The sequence below is a fragment of the Opisthocomus hoazin genome, chromosome 4 (assembly GCF_030867145.1).
Source record: "Opisthocomus hoazin isolate bOpiHoa1 chromosome 4, bOpiHoa1.hap1, whole genome shotgun sequence".
Taxonomy (NCBI): Eukaryota; Metazoa; Chordata; class Aves; order Opisthocomiformes; family Opisthocomidae; genus Opisthocomus; species Opisthocomus hoazin.
The window spans coordinates 74,967,203-74,987,069 of record NC_134417.1 but is presented as its reverse complement, the minus strand read 5'-3'; the positions used below and the strand labels follow the sequence as shown (position 1 = coordinate 74,987,069).

The following is a 19,867-nucleotide window of genomic DNA, read 5'->3' as shown; positions in this document are numbered from 1 at the left end:
GGTCGACTTAAAGTGGAAGCACAGTCACACACAGAACAATAAATGGCAATACAATAGTACTTCTGATATATAGAGAAACAGAAATAGTATCATGATCTGAATACCAAGTGCACCCAGCACAGAGTTCATTTCAATCCAAAGACTAAGGACTTTAGAAACTATAAAACAATTTTGAACTAAGAGGCATAAGCTGCTTCTGAACAGATCATAAACAAGTGGAGATAAATGATCCTGTTCACAGTTTAAGACCACTTCTCCCAAAGACTCTGCCTTGAGAAGGACTGGGGAAGCCATGGTTCCCAGCAGCATAAGCATACTTGCAGGACACAATCCAAGGGGCCACACGATGGCAGCAAGGGAACACTTCTCGGGGAATTTTTCCAGTGGAAGAGGCTCCAGTAATGCACCTATCTGCTGTGTGTCTGCAACAAAGGGCACTGATACAGGCTAGGAAGGAGCTGGAAAAAGAATCTGGCTTTCTGTCACTCACTACAGGGCAAAGGCTCCTGCCCTCCAGACCAGTGCGTGTTCTCCAGCCCCGTGTCCTCCCTGTCCTCAGTGCCCTGATGCCAGCACTCAGGCTAGGCAGGGATGCTTTGGGAACCACAGGGTAACCCCCCCAGCCCCAACCCCCTTTTGTAGATCAGCACTGGAAAAGCAGGTCCTCAGATGCTGGTGTCCAACAGGCAACAAGGAAGATAAGGGTAGAAGCTTAAATTTGTTCATGGGTGGAAAGAAGAGAAAGGAACAAAGACAGAACAACGTTACAATGTTTTGGTAGGTTTCTGCTTGTTGAAAATGTAGGGATAAAGGAAAGACTTTCATGTAGCAGACAATGGCTTGCTCTCCCCTTTGTTCTTTGAACAGAAATGGAAGGGTCATCACAAACCCCTTTGATTCCACACAGTGATACTATCAAACAAGACGACTGATTCTGAAACTATTCAGGGGATACCGTATTACACTGCCTCTTGTTGCTAACTGCAAGGAAAAAGAAACTTCATCCCTCGGGAGCTGAAGTTTGAAACAGATCCAGCGGTCTCCAGCACTTCTTTTCTGTAACTGGGGAAACAACTTGGCTTTATAGATTGGACTGAGCAAACTCAGTTAAACAAGACACTCACCTTAATGCAGTTTCAGAAGGGTAACACAAGATAAGTTCTTTTTCTGCACCTATGTTTTACACAGCGGAGCCGAGGCAGACTCTCACACTGAGATCTTTCTTTCGGCAAAAAAGCATCAGAGGATCTGTCTCAGATTGCAGTATCAGTAGAACAGGTTACAAAATGAATTGACCAAATTAATAGCAACAAATCACCCAGGCCAGATGGCATTTGCCCTGGAGTTCAATAGCAACTCAAGGGTGAAACAGTCGGAGTATTAGTGTTAAGCATCTAACTTCTTGATTAACATTGCTTTGCCACCAGAGTACTGGAAAGTGTCATAGATGATACAAATAAATTTTTTTAAAGGGGATGGAGCTATCCAGGGAATTGTACTCTAGTGAGACGAACACCTAGACTGGTATAATTGATAGATACCAAAATAAAGAATAACGAATAAAGTATTAGTGGATCAATGGATAAATATGCTGTGTTAGGTAGGAATTAATGTGATTTGTGTAAGGAGAAGGTAAGCCTCACCAATACACAAGGAAACAACAAAAGCATGGGGAAAAGCTATAGTCCGAAAGGCTTTCAGTAGGTATTTGATCAAAGACTTTCAAGAAAGCAAAGTTGCCATGGGACAAGAGAGGAAACTCTCATCGATAAAGTACTGGAAGTAAAGGGAAGGGATCAATGAACAGCTTACTCAGTGAATGTAGTTTGCTGGTGGGTTCCACAGGGATCAGTGCTAGGGCTGGTGCTTTTCAACATATTATAAATTATTTAGAAAAGAAGATTAATAGTATAATAAATCTCAAAAGGTTATTAAATTATTCAGGGGAATGAAAATGAATTGTGACTGCTGAGGCCTGCACATGGACCACCAGATACTAATTGACTAGGAAGAAACCGAAGATTAAATTAACTTCTAATAAATGTAAAGTAATGCTCATGTGAAGAGGAAAAGTAAAAACAAAAACAACCCCACCTAAACCCAAAGTTTTTATACACAGTAATGAACTTTGAACTGATAATCAACCGTTGTGAGATGTGGGAATTGTAATGGAAAGCTCACGTTGAACATGAGGACAGGTGAATGATCACCACGCCACTGCATGAAGTCATGGCATGCCTACAGCAGATACAGCCATTGCAGGGCTCTCCTCTCTCCCCATTCCCATCTCACAGATACGCTACAGTTAGAAAGGGCATGCAGAAAGTCAATAGGCTGACAAAATGTACAGAATGACTTCTACAAGAGGAGTAACTAAGCAGACCAGGACTTTTCCGGCTGGAAAAGGCATGATTACAAAACGGAGTAGGGGAGCGTCTGTAACATTGCAACTAGCATGGAAAGGGTGAATATTCTGCCGTGCACATTTTAAGAGTTTGGGGATTGATTGACACATGAAAGATTCAAAAACAACAAAAAACTAGTTTCTTTCTACCCAAATAAGAATGACTCTGTGGAACTCACTGCACCTAGATGCTATACTCAACAAAGTTTACACAATTTTTAAAAAATGCATGTTCATGAAAAGTAAACAATCCGTGCATAGTTTTTGCACATGAAGATACCATCTCTGACTTGGAAAATCCCTGAGCTACAAGTCATTAAAAGCAAGGAGATATGCTCTGAGCATTTTGCCATGTATCCTTGCCTTCCCCAAGTATCTGCTACCAGTGGCTCTCCAAGACTGCTACAATTTAAATACTGTGCTTACAAAACCCCCTCTATTAAAATGCTTACAAGAATCTACAACCTATAGTAGACATACCTGTAGCATACTCCTCACAACATAATTATTCACTAGTCAATGTGTCATATCATTGTAATTTGTCCTTGGTATGGTAAATTTTAAGGCTAGTCTATCTACAACCCCAAAAGTGTCACATATGACATCTCTCATGTTGGATCAAAAGACTAGTTAGAAAAAAACATACCCAGTTAATTCTGAGTATGTATTTCACTGTTACAAGTGTGAACAAACACTACGTTTAAGTGTTCCTTAGATTTCATTAGATATCTCTGAATTGTAATCCTGCTACAGCTGTGACACACATGGCCACACTTCTGTAGGCACCATCATGAACAGCTGATCAACAGAAAACTTGCTCTGAAATGTACACCAACATTTCTGCTGCTTAGAACATGAAACAGCCAATACATTTATTTTTTTATTTCCCAGCGATAATCTTCAGAATTGCAGAAGGGAGAGATTTTTAAGCTGAGATTTACCACTTCAGAGTAGTAAACATCCTTTTGTAAGTATTGCAGAAATTCTTAAGATACCTTGTCTTGCATGAAGCCAGCCTACTGATTTAGTCCTATGATTCAGGAAAAGTCAAGAGGGCAACAGTCGAAAGACTAAGAAATGATAATTATTCTGCCCTGTTGCTTTGCATTTGTTTATGCATCTGCACTGGGATCAGCTTAATTGAAAGTGCCTATATGGAATGTTAACCTTTTTCTGAATACTGCCAGTGACATTTGTTGTCTGATTTTGTGATGTATGCTGTTCGTTATTAATAGCCATCAGCTGTTGAACTTACAGCATTGTTGTCAGATGTGCTTTTTTGGGGGGGCTTTGATCCCACAGACGTGCAAATATATGACAAGGAAATCTCATTGGAGACAACTGAGGAAAAATAATTGTTTGTGATTTAATGTTTGTTTCTAGATGTCTCTAGAAGGGCTGAACTAACATTTAGAGCCTATGAATTATCTAAGCAGGACAGTTTTCTGTAACATTAACAAATGAAGTACCACAGAAGCAGCGGAAACTCTGTGAAAAGAAAAAATGCCAAACAGTGATAAACCAGAACCATATTGCAACCAAAGTCGTATCCTAAATTAACAGCTCTAACAACATCTAACAACAAATGCCATTTGCGCTTGACCTCACACAGTTTCCATTTTATAAGGCAACGCGACAAACAGCCATCACACAAATTTTCCTTTCCGCAGAGAACAAACAATCTAGAAACTAGGCAATGAGGTACACAGCAATAAAGTGATGAACAGGAGGGTAATTACGTAAGACAACACAACATTATTCAAGACTACAAACCAGCTGAGCAGATTAGATACACCAGCATGGACTATTAGTACACATTAAACTTTTCTTCAGAGAAAACACACACTCCTTTAGTAACATTCCAGTTTGTCTTTACAGATGAACCATTTTTATCACAAATCTTACACATCTGACAACACATTGATCAACAGGAAAGTTTTACTTTCCTTAGCTGTCAATAACTGTACTCCTATGGCTCTTCAATCATAATTTCCAATGCCAAGCTGACTATAAAGTTTCACTCTATTATCGAGCAGTTCTTGAGGTGTGAACTAAATGCAGTAAGGAGAAATAATTAGTTATATAGTGTCTTATGAATGTGAGTGTTAGAACTAGTTAAATTGTTTATTGATTTCTGCTTCATCTTGCCTCCTGATGACTGAACATAGACTGAAACAAACAACTGACCCACCAGTCTTGGTAGGCCAAAGTTTTGGGGAAAAAGAGAGTCTTACAAAGAGCATTTACACAACAACCAAAAAACCAAAAGTATTTTTACCTGCATTTAAGTGTATGGAAATCCCAGCAAGTAAATTTTAGATGGAGACTCGCACTGCTGATTGTAAGTCAACTTCAGTTCTCTATTTATGAGCTTCCCCTACCTCTCCCGTTCAACAGCCAAAGCACTTACTATTGAAATCTGATTTTCACACTTAAAGACAAACTCATTACTTTCCTTTGCATCCATTTATTTGTGAGGAAATTCCTTCCTCCTTCCCTAAAGCGTAATACATAAAGCTGAAGGGGAGAACTAGGGTGGAGGGATGCTTTCAGAAGATGGAGGTCGTCATGGTCCTCACAGTCATCTTCCCTTCACAGGGGACTTCTGCAGAGGCTGAAACTCTTTGTACTGGTGGGACTTACCCAGTGGGCTGTGCTTAGAAGGACTCCCAGTCAGGACCAGTGATTTGTACGACACAGACACAGTTTTACAGCCAATATGAGTACAAAGAAACACAGCTAGAACAGCATACACAGGTGCAGTTTCACTAAAGTTTTACTAGCTTTAAGTTTCAAGATTTAGTAAACTAAATTTTCACTAAAGCTACTACTTTATGGAAGAAAAAGCCAGGCAAAAGCAACAAATTCTAAGAGGTTTCTCAACCCACCATAACTTCTTCACAATCTTCTCTTCTTCGTTGAGGTATTTCTGCCTTTCTTGTTCCACCAGGTTGCGCTGTCGCTGCACAGGATCTTCCAGCCTCTTCACTGTTTCGATCATTTTGCCATTGATTTCCAGCTCTGCTTTCTTCACCATTGCCCTTAGCATCTCCTGGTTCTGCAGCTGTTGCACAAAAGAAATCAATTTTTCCTGCTTGACTGACATCCCTGGCAACAGAATACATTGCAGAGCTCAGAAATAGGTTGGGATAAACACAGCCCTACAGCGAGAGAGAGTTTTTACCTTCTTCTTTCCCTCTTTAACTTTACCTATAAACCTTATTCCACGAGGTAAGTGTTGGGGGTGAGAAACGCCTGAGTCTGACTAACTTCTAACGTGTATATCTGACTTCCAGTTGTGAGCTGACGAACAAAAGATGTTGGGATCAGTACACCACCTTTGGTGCATAACTTTGGCAAGGATTGTGACCCCTTTATTCTGCTCAGTCCAGCATGAATCAAGAATCAATCATGCCTCATAAGAACGCCGGAAGCTTGACTTCCACTTTGCACATATCTCGTAAGCTCATGCAGCGCACTGCCCATACATGCCTGGTGGATAATCCCACGCATTAAGGACAAGGCTGGAATGCACTCCTGCTCTCGGAATGGAATTTTTCAGTCTCTCAAGTGGCAGAGGAAGGGTTGTGCCATCTGGTGTAATTTGGTACAGACATGCAGCTCATCTGCAATACATAAAACCTCCCTTACCCATCAAGAAAAACCCCTTTATAATATGGTAATTTTCTGAGCACTGTAAAAGTCACACTTTCTTTCTTTTCTTAGCCTTATGTGAAGTATTTAAAGCATTAATTTTCTTCTTGATATTAAGTTTGCAGAGCAAAACACAGCTAAGAAAGCAAACTAGACTGTACTCTTCTGTGGGTAGCCCTAGAGCAGCTAGGCCCCACACTCACACAAACCAAGTCTGTTGAAGTGTCTTACACAAATCAGAAGATTCAAAGTGATAAGCAGGGCTCCATCTAGTCACAGCTTTAGGATATAAGCAACATGAACACAACTCTTGTTAGCCCAGCCGTCTTCTCCTACTGTAAGATTTTAAAAAACATCTGTATCAATTGGGAGACAAAGTTCCAGTTTTAAAACTAGCGATCGAACTGTCAGCTGTCTTCTAAACATCGCTTAACAGCCAAATCACATTTGACGTAGAAATTAAATCCACTGCCCAATAGGAAGAATCACCAAAATGGGTTACCTACAAGACAGTATAATGCAAGAAGACTTCTTTTTAAGTTGATTTAAGAGAATTCACGGGAATCAGAGAAAAAAGTGCCTTTGCCCAGGTCATTCTTTCCAATCAGTACAGGAATTAGAGCAACAAACTCCTCTCTCCCCTTCCAACTCTTCAGTCCCTGTGCCTGACTCTGCCTTCCCTAGCGACACAACTGTGATGAGAGGGAGGGTAACACTTCACTGAAAGTGCATGGGAGGGGTGGGTCTGAGCTGTGCCGAGCAGGAGGTGTTAGCTCAAAACTCAGCTGAAGGTGAGTGTCAGTAGTTAGGGAAAAAAATGAAGCTGTAAAACATTTGAAACAGCACAAATTTATATACATTGTCAGCTGCTTTATACCAGACTGGATTCTTTTGAAGACAGTGCATATGTGTATTTTTCCCCACTATGGGATTAAGGTTTGGGTCTGATAAATTAAAACCTCTTGCAGCGAGGCGAGCACACCTATCTGAGACACACATCTCTCACATTGTGCAATATTTTCAAGAAGAAAAACATAAATGAATGAATAAATGAGTGAATGAGCATGTAACACTTTAGTCATAGTTTATTCACAGGTCTTTAAAAAGTGGGGAAATTTGACACAGGGGAGCGTCTTTGGAAATGTGAAACAGCTGATCCAAGGCCAGTGAGAAGGTCAGTAACAGAGTCAGACTTAAGTCTCAGGTGTCCAGAATTTAAGTCCTCTGTGCTCCTCAGCTGGTAACAGCGACCCCCAGTAATACCAAAATTGAGTATATCTGTGTGTGAGCTTGTGCAATGGCAGGTGCATTTTTTTCCTATTATGGGGGTATATAGGGGATTCTATATTTATTGTGGTGCCCACAGCTAAGATGCTTCTCAATTCCATTTATGCAGCACTTGAACAGAAAGTTTCAGTCATAAAAGTTCATCCATTTCTGATAACAAGATTAGGGAATGAAAACATAACTCAGCAACATTTCAAAAAGCTTGTATGTTGAGGACTCCCAAACCTCAGTGATTGGAGTGAGCTCCTGAAGGCTGTGAAATGACTCATCTTGGTATCAAAGAGATGGTTTTGCCATTTGTATGAAAATTCGTGCAACACTTGGCTAATTCTGGAAAACCTGGTTTTGTTCATCCTTGGGGAACAGGGACAGAAAATGAGAAGGGAAAGGTACAGATGGGTGCAGAGAGAGAAGAGAAGGAACCTGTGGAGAGGAGTAATTGTGGGTTTAAGCAGGGCAGTCACCAGCCAAAGGACAACATGAGGCAGGACGAGCAGGAGCAAAGGGGGAGAGCTGTGGGTGAGGAAGAGGAGGTAGTCTCTGGCCGCTACAGTACATTTATCTCCACGTTCACGAACTGAACTTGATTCTTACCTTTCTTCTGCCAGCAGGTATCAGATCTGAGACTCCCTGGCTAAGTCCACACCCCATTTGTCCCTCAGATCACCTCTGCCAGTTACTCTACCCTCTCAAGTAGAAGAAATTTTATGGATAAGCCAGAGTTATTCTGGTTCCACAGAGCAGAACTTATTGTACTTTAAATTTGCTTGAAAACAAGCCAAATAAACAATCTTAGACATTCACACTTGAAAGGCAACTTTGTCAAAACGGTATTCAAGTTCCGAAGTCACGGGCCCAAATGTAAGGAAAAGCAATGCAGGCTTTCCTGTCACCACCAAATGGCAATTTCTTGCTAATTAGAGTTAACTTGACTTCTAACTGCAAGCAGCAATCAAACAGAAAGAAATTTAACATGCTTTTTTAGAATTCTAGCATCCTCTCCTACATTCACACCCTTGGCCCTCACTCCCAGCCTCACCAATCTCTCCAGGTACCTACCTTGTCCCTGTTCTTTGGCTGCTGCTCCAGCCCTATCTATCACTGCTGTCTTACAAGTACCCCAGCACCGCCTTTTGTGCCCACTTCAAGAATAATCTGACAATCAGTTTAGTTCACTTCGAACCAATTATTATCTATGAGACAGGTAACTGGAAAACCAAGTATTAGTTCACAGTCCTGCTTCTCATTAGGAGATGGGCACGACCTATCCAGCGGGAGCCTCCCAGGCCCTGCTGGGAGAGGCTTCTGGGCCACCCACCTCCCCACACACTGCAATGCACAGCCATGAGCAGGGGTTGACTGCCTGCAGCTCAGGATCTCTGTAGAATCTAATTATCTAATTCCTGAAGTTTGTTACCACGCATAGATTAAACGTAGTCTCACCAATTCTATAATGCAGCTCAAAACATATTTGAATTGCTAATTCAAAGTTACACTTGTGAGACCAAGTATCGTATACCACTTATGACAGTGTTGTTATTACATTTTCTATCCTTTCCGCAGCACTCATTTCCCTGCAAATAATACACTGAGTGAAAGAAAAGCATGCATGCACACACATTCCTAACATTGAACCTTAATCACATCTCACTGCTTTCTCTTAAAATGTATTCAATTAAAGAAAGGAAGGAATAGACAAAAAAAATCCAATGTACATATAAGCTAATGATACATACCGTGACCACAGACTCTAAGGCTTGGTTCAAACCTGCCACTAAGAGTTCTCATTACCTGGGAGAGCAGAAAGAACAACCCCACTGAACTCATCATGGGCTCCAGTCTCACCAAAAACAAATGCATTCAGGACACAGGCTGAGCTATAGCCTGTCTCTGGCAATCACAAAAACTCAACGACACCATGAATCTAGTCTTTGTTGAGTATCTCTGACAATCAAAGAACTTAAGGAAGATGCTAGTGGAGTAGCAAGAATTGTACCTAACCTCTAGCAAAAGCCATGATGGAAATCTTTTTATTTCAAGAATCTCTGGTTAAAATCCAACCACTGACTGACCAGTCTTAACTTTCTGATTGCATCTGGTAACCTATGCATTGAACTGGTGTGTGAATCAATACATCTGGATCAATTGCTGCTGGATATGTTTTAAAAACAGGATTTTGCTGGCACAAAGGCTACATGAATGAATGGATCTTTTTTGTCATGTGTTTCTCTGATTCTATTAAGAAATGAGCAAGAGCTTAAAGTGACATCATTGATTGAAAACTGAACCACAGACAGTACTAAATGCAGTTCTATGTCCTGTTTCTATTTCTTAGTTATCCTGCCAACTTTTGTGCCCATGCAACCATCTTTTTCAGTTCTTTGGAAGCGTTTCTTTTAGTCTGTCACTGTATGAAAAATTCACACAAACAGGAACAAACTGACTGCTAACCCAGGAGAAACAGTGAAAGTGAAAAACATGAAGTACTGTCAAACACATTATGCAAACAACCTGGAAAAACAGAAAAATACTTATCCCTTTTACTTAGAATCATTTTCCAAAAAACACAGCGCAAAATTTTTTCATTTGAAGTGTGATATTTCAACACTCTTCAGTTTAAAACACTACCTGTTTCACTTGCTGCCCTACAAACTGTGAGCTCTTTTTGAAAATAATTCCACCCACTCAGGACAGCCACAACAAAAACTCACTCTCATGAATGTAATTTATATGTAATAAACCGAAGTTTCCCTTGAGCTACAGGTTCTTCCATCCGACTATCACAAATTTGCCCCCTTCCTTACTGGCACAATGCACCGAATTTGCTATCATTTCTGATATAAGGGAAGCCAGCCAGAGTTAACGAGCACATTTGGGATATGTCCTTTTTTTCCTTCTCAAGACTTCCTTGGCAGATGATATAAGTTTCTTCACTCCTATGGGCCATAATGCTGTATTTGATCAAAGGAAAGGTTACGCCCCAGCGCAGGGCCGTGGAGACCAGGTGCAGCTGGGGAAATGCCACCTCCTCAGTAAGCAGGCCCTGCGCGAGTGACGCGCTCCAGCACAGCACTGCAACCTCCATCCCACTTGATGAGGCCACATGCTAAGCACAGCTAATGGCCAGACTGCAGGCGTTTGCCAAGAGCTCCATTTGGCACATGGAATTGCAGAAGGACAGAGGGACTGCAGTGGTTTGCAGCACAAATGTGGAAGAACACGTATTTATAGATAAAGTGCCAGGGCAGAGAGCCCAAGCCAGAGTCTTGAAATTAGATGGGGACCATCATGGCTGGCATGTAGGCAGCACTGCTGGGAACAGTTTTCTGAAAGATACATTTGCTATAGGACCATACTCACCCTAAACTGGAAATGTAAATACATGGATACTGTATCACAAGCAGAGGTCACCTGGCTGACACAACTGTTTGCTCCAAATACCTTCTGCCACCTCTTCATTATCAGCAAACTGAGCACAGGACCTTGTCACAGCATCTTCAGTCTTGGCCACGTTTTCTTTACCCTGATGTTTACCTCACCCTTCTGCTCCCTTGCCCTGTGACTGGTTCATAATTCAATTTCCTGTAGTTAATGAAGTGAAGGCAAAACATGTTCTGAATTCTGATCTGTATTATCATTATTCTGTTCTAAAACTAAAGAGGAAATCAGAGGAGATTCCTGTATCCAAAACCACCCTGGTCATAACAGCAGTAGCTGCAGCCCTATAATACCAAACACATGATGTCACTTTCCAGGCAAGGAGGACTGGCAGAGTATTGAAGTTTCCCCTGTTGTCCACTTTGTATTACAAGAAATTGCTTTACCTCCCTTTACATCTTCTGAGACAATAGACAGTGCTCTTCAGTTTCCAATTAAGTGAAGGGCTGAAGACCCGTACAGCTGCGTAAGCTTACTGTCACGGTGTCTGAGATGAACAGCATATATTTACATTTGCAGTGTGGTGGTATGTGTCAACAGAACACTTTGGTTAACTCTTCATTGTTCTTATTTTCTTGCAGGTTTTGAGGTGTTGATGTGTGTTAGGAAGGTACTGGTAAAATGTGAATGTAAGTAGGGTACAACAAACCTTTGCAGCAACTTTTGAAATATCTTTCTTCCTTGCTGCTCACGTTGGCTATTCTTCTGGATTCTGCAAATACAGGACTCAAACTCCCTCTTAATGCATAGCTACTGAATCTCAGCTACATTTGGGTTTCTTGACATCAAAGTTGTTTATTCAGGAATCTAAAAACTGTCTCAAATGTAAACAGTATGGAGGAGGAACATGGCTCTTCCAACATGTTTATCCAGCACATAGCATAGCAGGGTCCAAATTGTAATCACAGACTTGATATTATTGTAATATAAATACTGCTTTAATGCCTAGAGTCATCAAACAAAGCTAGAGATGAAGTTTTTTTCTCAATATCTGAGCAGCGGTAGTTAAACTGAGCTAATTCTCATACCTCTAGGACTATGCAAGTGGTGTATGCTACAGCAGAATATGCTTTTGTGTCTGTGAAACTTTGGTTTTCCCTTTGCTAGAACTCTGCTACTGAGAATCACTCATGTACAGCAGGTAAAAGAGAGAGCAAGAGAGAAAGTAAGAAAGGAAAAGGGCATTTGCTGACAATCCCCTTTCCCAGCATTACTCAGATAAGCATACCTGTAGCTGCTTCATCTGATGCAGCTGCAGCCGCAGATCCGACACGTTGCGTTTCATACCATGCAGGCTGACTTGCACTGATGGGGCTCCAGCAGGGTGATGGATGACAGCAGACTCCACAGTTGCCAGCGTGTTCTTCCCCCCAGATATGTTAGCAGCACCTGCAATAAGCAGCAGCACAGGTTGAGCCTACCAGCAGAGAAGGCGCAAACATGATCCTTCCTCTGCCCACTGAATTCACACGTTTCACACAGATGGACAAGAAAATAAAATTACTGCTGCCAATGTTCACTATTAACAGGGGACTGGCACCTCCTTATCCAACATATTTTGAGGGAAGACTGTACAATATCAGAGTGTATCTGTGCTGGAACCCCAGCCATATCAGAGCACTGCATTACCACAAGACTGCTTCCTACCACATGTAGTGGAGATGGGATAATAAACTGTAACTGCAGATTACACACAACAGCATCAAATCAAATTGGTGCTGAAAGTAGGTTAAGGATTGTCCTCCCAGGAGCCATTCGAGACTGAGCTGATGCAAATTCACAGGACTCCTGAACTGCATATTTGTTGATTAATTATCACTGCAGAGAGATTCAGTCAGACTGCCAAGTACAGGGAAAAGGTTTCTATAGAGAATCTTGTTTTGCTGCTTGGAGTATTATCTCTATCAGGTGCCTCCAACAGCTAATGTATGAAACCAGAAGAAGAGAAATGAAACGATAGCGTGGCAGAGAACTGCTCTCCAGCCATGTTGCATCCACCCACTCTCCTTTAGTTTGCCATTAATTCAGGACTATTTTTTCAAGGGAATACAGCATAACACAAGGAAGTGAGCTGAGCCCCACTCGAAGAATAACCGCCAGTCTCCTCACAAGACTTTCTTCGTTAAATAATGCTGCTCCTCTACACAGCATCAATGTCAAGCTTGTTCTTGTCAGTCTCAAGTACCTGGGAAGAAGCTTTATTTACAGGGTACAAGCAAATTCCAGCTCCTCAGCTAATACTCATGTTACAGCTTCTTGTAACTGTTTGCACTAACACCCATATTCAAATTTTCTTTCTAATGTGTCCCTTCCCGTCCCCACCGCCAACAGGCAAAATGACAGACTGTCAGTAGGACAAACTTCAGTTTCCAAGTCCAGCACTATGTAGACCTGCATACTCTTCTGATCACAGTGCCAGATTCACCCTGTCCCTCGGCCTCAGATGGCTCAGATGGCTGCTACTCCCTAAACTATTGCATTATCAGCCCCTCACTGCAAGGAAGATATTGCGGTGCTGGAGTGTGTCCAAAGAAGAGCAACAAGGCTGGCGAAGGGTCTGGAGAACAAGTCCTATGAGGAGGGGCGGAGGGAACTGAGGTTGTTTGCTCTGGAGGAGAGAAGACTGAGGGGAGACCTTATTGCTCTCTACAACTACCTGAAAGGAGGTTGTAAAGAGGTGGGGGTCGGTCTCTTCTCCTAAGTAACATGCGATAGGATGAAAGGAAATGGCCTCAACTTGCACCAGGGGATATTTAGATTGGATATTAGGAAAAATTTCTTCACAAAAAGGGTTGTCAAGCATTGGAACAAGCTGCCCAGGGAAGTGGCTGAGTCACCATCCCTGGAGGTATTTAACAGACGTGTAGATGCAGTGCTCAGGGACGTGGTTTAGTGGTGGACTTGGCAGTGTTAGATTTATGGCTGGACTCAATGATCTTCAAGGTCTTTTCCAACCTAAATGATTCTATGATTCTATGCTATGACTATGTCATTCCCCACTTCATTTTCTTCCTTCTCTATGAATAAAACAAAAAATCTGAAGAAACAGAAAATAACTCATCCATGGATCTGCACAGGGATTTTTGTCGTAATTTCTTCCCACAAGCACATATTCTATCAATGTCAATGAAATCAAACAGAAGCTAGTGTTGTGAGCTTTTCTTTGCCTGTTAAAGGCAAATCTGCAGCGCACCAAAGGTCATGACACATTTTTCTGGGTGAAATGAGCATGAACTCAAGAGCGGTAGGTTTTATCCCTGCCTTCTCATCCCTAGTAGTCTTTCCAACCAGTAAAGTCTCCACGATTATTCCTTTGCCAACAGATGCAGATACCTCAAACGTAGCCTTTGCAAAATTCATGTGAGGGAAGCATTTTAAAAGATGGAAATCATGCCAGACCTTTTTTATTTAAAAATAGACTGAAAGATTCCTGAAGAATCATGTTTCTTGCTTTACCTACATTCGCAATTTCTGTCAATAAAAGCACAGGTCCCTCTGTCTGCACCCATGCTATATACAGTGTGCCACGCCACAGGCTTCCAGAGACATGCTCAAACAAAAAGCCGTTCTAGCCCGGTGCTGGCCGTTGTAATGCTATACCTTACCTAAATGTGCTCCAGCTAGATCTGCTCAGTGCTTCAACAACAGCACTTGTCATTTCACTGCTGAGCAAGCTGCTGCACATTTTTGCTATACTCCATTACGATTCAATGCTCTCTTGACTTCCAAAGAGCTGCTTAACAGAAAGCAACACTCAAGAAACAAACAGTCCGTGTGCCCTGCCGTTCTGTATCCACTCCATGCTTCAGTCTAATATATGCTAATATACTTCTCTGTCTACATGTACACTGCAGTTTTTTCTACAATCATGCATCTATTTTCCTCCCACCCGCACTGTTTTTTGCATTTCTTTTAAGAAAAGGATATTTAGTTCATAAACCATACAGACAGAAACCACCAGACAGTCTGAAAAATGTGAGTAAGCCTCCAAGAGTTCTGATCCCTAGCCACAAATCTGGACTATTTTTGAAAGCACATCTACCTTTCTGCTATTCTTTGCCTCAAGCAAAATCTCCAAAACCTCAGCCCCGAACCTGTGATGATGCAGCCAAGGCATGAATCAGTCCCCCATCAGTCTCTCCCCCCCATGTTGGACCCCAATCAATTCACATCTTTTCTCAGGAAGGGGTGTTTGCTTGCTTTCCTTTTGGTGTAGATGGACCGTGATCTGCTTCTGTGAACAATAAACATCTCCGGCTACCTACGAAGTAGCTCTCCTCCTCCTCTGCTGCCTCAGCCACCTCTTCTCCCCATCAGGTACTCTCAGCTGCCACAGTGTCCCTGCTGCGGAGTGTGCTCAGAGCCTGTGAACCACAACGCGCGAGTCCCGAGGGTGTGAAACACAACCACAGACATCAAGTGAGCATGGGAGCACAGTAAGGATCAGCAGCTGATTTCTCAGAGATACATATTTTCATCAAAAAGGAATAAAAAGGCAGCTGAATGAGGGGCTGCTTCATCTAGTGAGTACAGCTCACTCCCAGGCTGTAGCTTTGCAATTACGTGTGCAGCCAGATGGATTGAAGGGAAAGAAATAGCACTGGCTCTCAGGTTTTTAAAGAAACGCTTGCTGGAGCTAGGTAAGGGGGCCTGAATGCAAAAACCCTTCATAATTCTCTAATACTCTGGACAAAAAACAAATGTTGACTTTTTTCTTACAAAAACTAATGAACTAAGCTGCCATTTTTAAAGTACAAAGAGAACTGATGTGCAGTAAGGGGAAAGGTTTTCTATCTGCCAGGCTCAGGAAGGTAAGGAACAGAGCTGCCACTCCCTGACACTTGACCTTTGCTACAGTTGCAAAGACACCGCTCTCCTTCCATTTTCCAGATTTTATTTTTCTTTCTAAAATGCTAAGTTTTGTTTTAAAGCAGGCTAGAATAAAAGGCCATCAGATGACACCCAGCAATATTTCTTCACATATTACTCATCTCCTTATTAAAGAGCGACATTTTCAAGTATCATTTGGGGAGACATGTGACAGTTACTTAGTTCTCTTTCTATCCAGTTAGAATCCACTAAACAAATAGGCAAATACAATGTTAAGATTGCAACTCCATCATGAACAAGCTGTCATGGCCAGGCACTAAAGCACCCTTAAAAGAATAAAATATTCTATATAAATATATTAGTGTGCAACTTCACGTCATTGATCCAGAATGAATTCAGGATCATGTTTTACCCGCAAACACTGACAGAGTTCAAAGACTGGTATGACTGATCTTCAGATCTGACATAAGTAAGCAGATACAGACAATGTTTTTAATTCACAGATCATCACAGTAAAAGTCATGCATCTGAAAAAACCACACAAGACAGTTCGCAAAGACTGAGCAATCAAATCCCAGCCCTACACGTGTAATACTTTTCATGCTGCCATCTCCCTCTCTTGGTTTGTACTGGTGGTGTTAGTGCAGAAAGATGTACTCCTTGATCTCTTTTCAGGAAATACTGAAATATCCTTCTTCCTCTTTCAACACGGCAGCAACTAGCAAAAAAGTATTGCTTTTTTTTGGTAATCCATGATACAACTGATGTCATTTTAACCAATGAATCCAGGATTTAACCTATAAGTCTCACCACTTGATGAACAAAAATATGACAGAAAAGAGAGGTTACCATTTCTCAGCATGTTTGTTAGTAATCTCAAGGAAACTTTTTCCAGTATTATTTGTATTTAGAGTCACATGCTGTTTCTAAGTGAAAAGTCCCTTGATGCCTTTCACTTTTGATGAACTGAAGAAAGTTATAAAGACTCAGTCATGGGATTTCTCCTAACATTAGCAGAAGAGACATAGCCAGTCTGTGGAAGATTGCTGCTCTTTGAACCCATCCCCCATGAAAGAACTGAGCCTAAAGCAATAAAACATAAGAAATGCAGACAAGCATCATCGTTACACGCTCATCTTCCCCAGTCAAAAAGCATTTTTACTTAGGCTCTTTAATATTGGAGGCTAAAGAATCTGCTACAGAGTGGCAAAGCAAAAACATGTTAAATACAACAATTTGGTTTACATGAAATACCAGAGTATTCACAATCTAGCTACATAGAGTTATCTAGGATTTAGAAAGTTTGGTTTCTTTCCCTTCCCAAGTGAGCTAGTTCTCTATTTTTTGCATTAAAGTCTCCTATCATTGGAACATATACTATAAAATACAATGTTGGTTCAACATCGATGAGCCAATTTTATCCTGCACAGAAGTTTTATTATTCAGGATGGGAAGCAATTCACATTTCTGCTTACCAGTGCTCTAGAAAGGACTGCTCAATCAACATTTTATACCACATTTTCTTTCAAATAGACTTTGAAATTGCTAAAACTGGTATCTCAGTGCACAGTTGTCAAGTGGAATTGTACACTTAGATCGTCGACTATCTAAATGGCTATATTTAATAAGGATTGGGGTGAACTGAAGAACAAAACAGTGGTCAGCAGAAGTGTTTCTAGATGCTGCTGCACATTTAAACCCAAGCATAATCACAAAAAGGAGAAACATTGTCTAGCATATTCTGGCAGATTGCCTGATTTTCAAGTAAGCAGGGCCTGCACTGACTGATCAGACCATGTCAAATGCAACTTCAAAAGCAGGTGCAAAAGCAGAACACTCTATTATACAGGAGTATTCTATTATACAGCAGTCTTCAATAATAGCTGATGTGGGCTACAATACTGTAGTATATTGGGGTCAGCATCACACCTTGTTTCCCTTACCTGCCAAGTTTAATTCTGTGGCTGAGTCATGCTGGAAGGACAGGATTTAGGGATGAAGATGCTGGAGTTACAACTACACTTTACAGCCCTGATAAGGACCCTTGCAGACGGCTGGCTGCACGGCTGGTCCCACTGCCCTACCCCTGCCCCCCAAGCAATCAGAAAGGCATCTACTGCACAACCTGAATGCTGGTATCCTCACTCACATGCTGGATACGGGCATGGCCATGTGACAAAGTCAATGCCTCTGTCGGTACATGACAGATGCTGATCTGGTCTTTTGACAGTAAATTACATGCCCTCCCGCTCCAGGCTTGGACATACAGCTGATATATGGAATTTTTCCATTTCAGGGACATGTGTTCAGTCACACGACAAGCTAATGCAGAGTCTTTGGGAACAACAATGGCAGGGAACGGCTTCTGGTCAGATGAACTATGCTATTCTGGTGGGCTGGGCATGACTTCCACACTGAGGAATCCGCATCTCCCCTTTGTATAAGGCCATTTTCCCAATGTATATTATTTAATTTCTCTTTTCATTGAGAGCACATTCACACAAGCACACACGAATCATTGAATAATTCAGGTTGAAAGGGACCTCTGGAGGTCATCTGTCCAAACTCCCACTCAAAGCAGGGCCCACCTAGATCAGGACTTCCACCTCAGTGCTCCCTGCTAAGTACTTATCTGAATTAGTACAAACACAGGGAAAGTGGAATGGCCGAACAGCAATACAATACGAAGAGGAAAACAAGGCAATGTGTGCGCAGATTGTGGTGGTTTCGTAGGTGTTTTCTATGAGACAAGGCCTGCGCAGGTGGGAAATACCATAAATTCTCAGTGTATAATGACAATGAAATAAGGAAAAGTCTAAGAGCATTTTGCAGCTGTTTTGAAAAATGATGGAGTTTTCAGTAAGTTGTCTGAAACTGATAAATTACAACTTATTTCTTCACAGCCTGAAGTATCCTTCTCCCTATCCAGGGGCCAGCAGGAAGCGAAGAGTTGGAAGGGGACCAGAGAGTGGCTTGCGAGCAAAGCTCCACTATCAGGACATCAGCTTGCTTGCTCTTGCAAATGCTTGATAGTTTCCAGGTCTGATTTGATTTCTGTCCGTTAGGAGGACATACTGCAATTCCAGATAAACCGGAATCCTGAACGTGAACTAAGAGCTTCATCAGAAAGGCTAGTTAAGAGCATAACAGATCTGCTAATAAATGTGTGTGGTTTACTACCTGCCAGAGCATAGACCTCCCTGTGGGAACAGCATTACCAGGAAGCAGGGAACTGCCTTTATTTGCATTCAGTGCATGACAAAGGGTGAAGAGGAGGCATATAAACACACACACACCCTGCAGGCATCTCCAGCAGCAGCCCGTACACAAAGAGCTCCAATCACATGGAGATCTTCTTTCACAACAGCCTTAACCCCATCTTTTAAACACTTAACAGCTCTCCAAGTGGGAAGCTAAAATAAACCCTGCTCTTATTGGCTTCATAATTGATGCCTGCTCAGAACAGTTTAGGCACAGGCTAATAATTAGTAACAGATCAATACGGCTTAATCAGGGAAAGTGCTATCTTGCTGACTGCTAAATTCCTTAGTGTCATTACATCCATAGCGTCCTACTGACAGAAGAACCTCAGAGAAAAGTTCATGGGACCAGAATAGGAATGAAATATTTAACCTTCTACAGCAATCTGGATATGTCTGAGGTTAATGACAGATATATACTACAGACGGGATGAATCACTGGAAAATTCACCGTATGAAGAGACTGTATCTCATTTACACCACTCAGCGCAGGTACGAAATTCATTCCAAAGACCACCTCAACCTGTCAGAAATTCTTCTCTTAACAAAGATGTGATCAACTCCCATATCCTAAAGTTAAACTTCAGTTCTGACAGTACAGCTATGGGAATTTAAGTAAATTTGACATTTCCATAAGCTGGAATGGTAATAACATTACAGCTATCCATATACCAGAATAATCTGTAAATGAAAAGTGAATTATCTTACCTGCAGTGTCAATGCTGCTCTTGCTGGACACAATTTTCAACATCATCTTCTCACTAAGTAATAAAAAGAAAAATCATAATTTTAACTTACTAAGAATAAAACTGTAGTGAAGTTTATAATCAGCAAATTAAATGGCCTTATCTAGCATAGATATTTTTAATTTAAATCACTGGTAGCTTGTCAGTTGTTTTTTTTTTTTTAAATCAGTTTTTAATACAAGCTAAGCAAGGAACGGAGTATAAGCAGTAGAAAGCACAGAGATGTAGCTACATTAATTCTTTTTAAC

General features: G+C 41.4%; 1 protein-coding gene across 14 annotated transcripts in view; it reads right to left on the bottom strand.

Moving 5' to 3' along the window:
- KIAA1217 (KIAA1217 ortholog) overlaps positions 1-19,867 on the bottom strand; it is a 374,019-nt gene that overhangs the window by 22,991 nt on the left and 331,161 nt on the right. For all 14 annotated transcript variants that reach the window (XM_075419527.1, XM_075419537.1, XM_075419536.1 and 11 more), the window contains 3 exons: positions 19,582-19,634; positions 12,012-12,172; positions 5,293-5,468 (listed from right to left, as the gene is read on the bottom strand). In XM_075419527.1, coding sequence (XP_075275642.1) covers positions 5,293-5,468; positions 12,012-12,172; positions 19,582-19,634 — 390 coding nt within the window. The remainder of the gene's footprint in view (positions 1-5,292; positions 5,469-12,011; positions 12,173-19,581; positions 19,635-19,867) is intronic.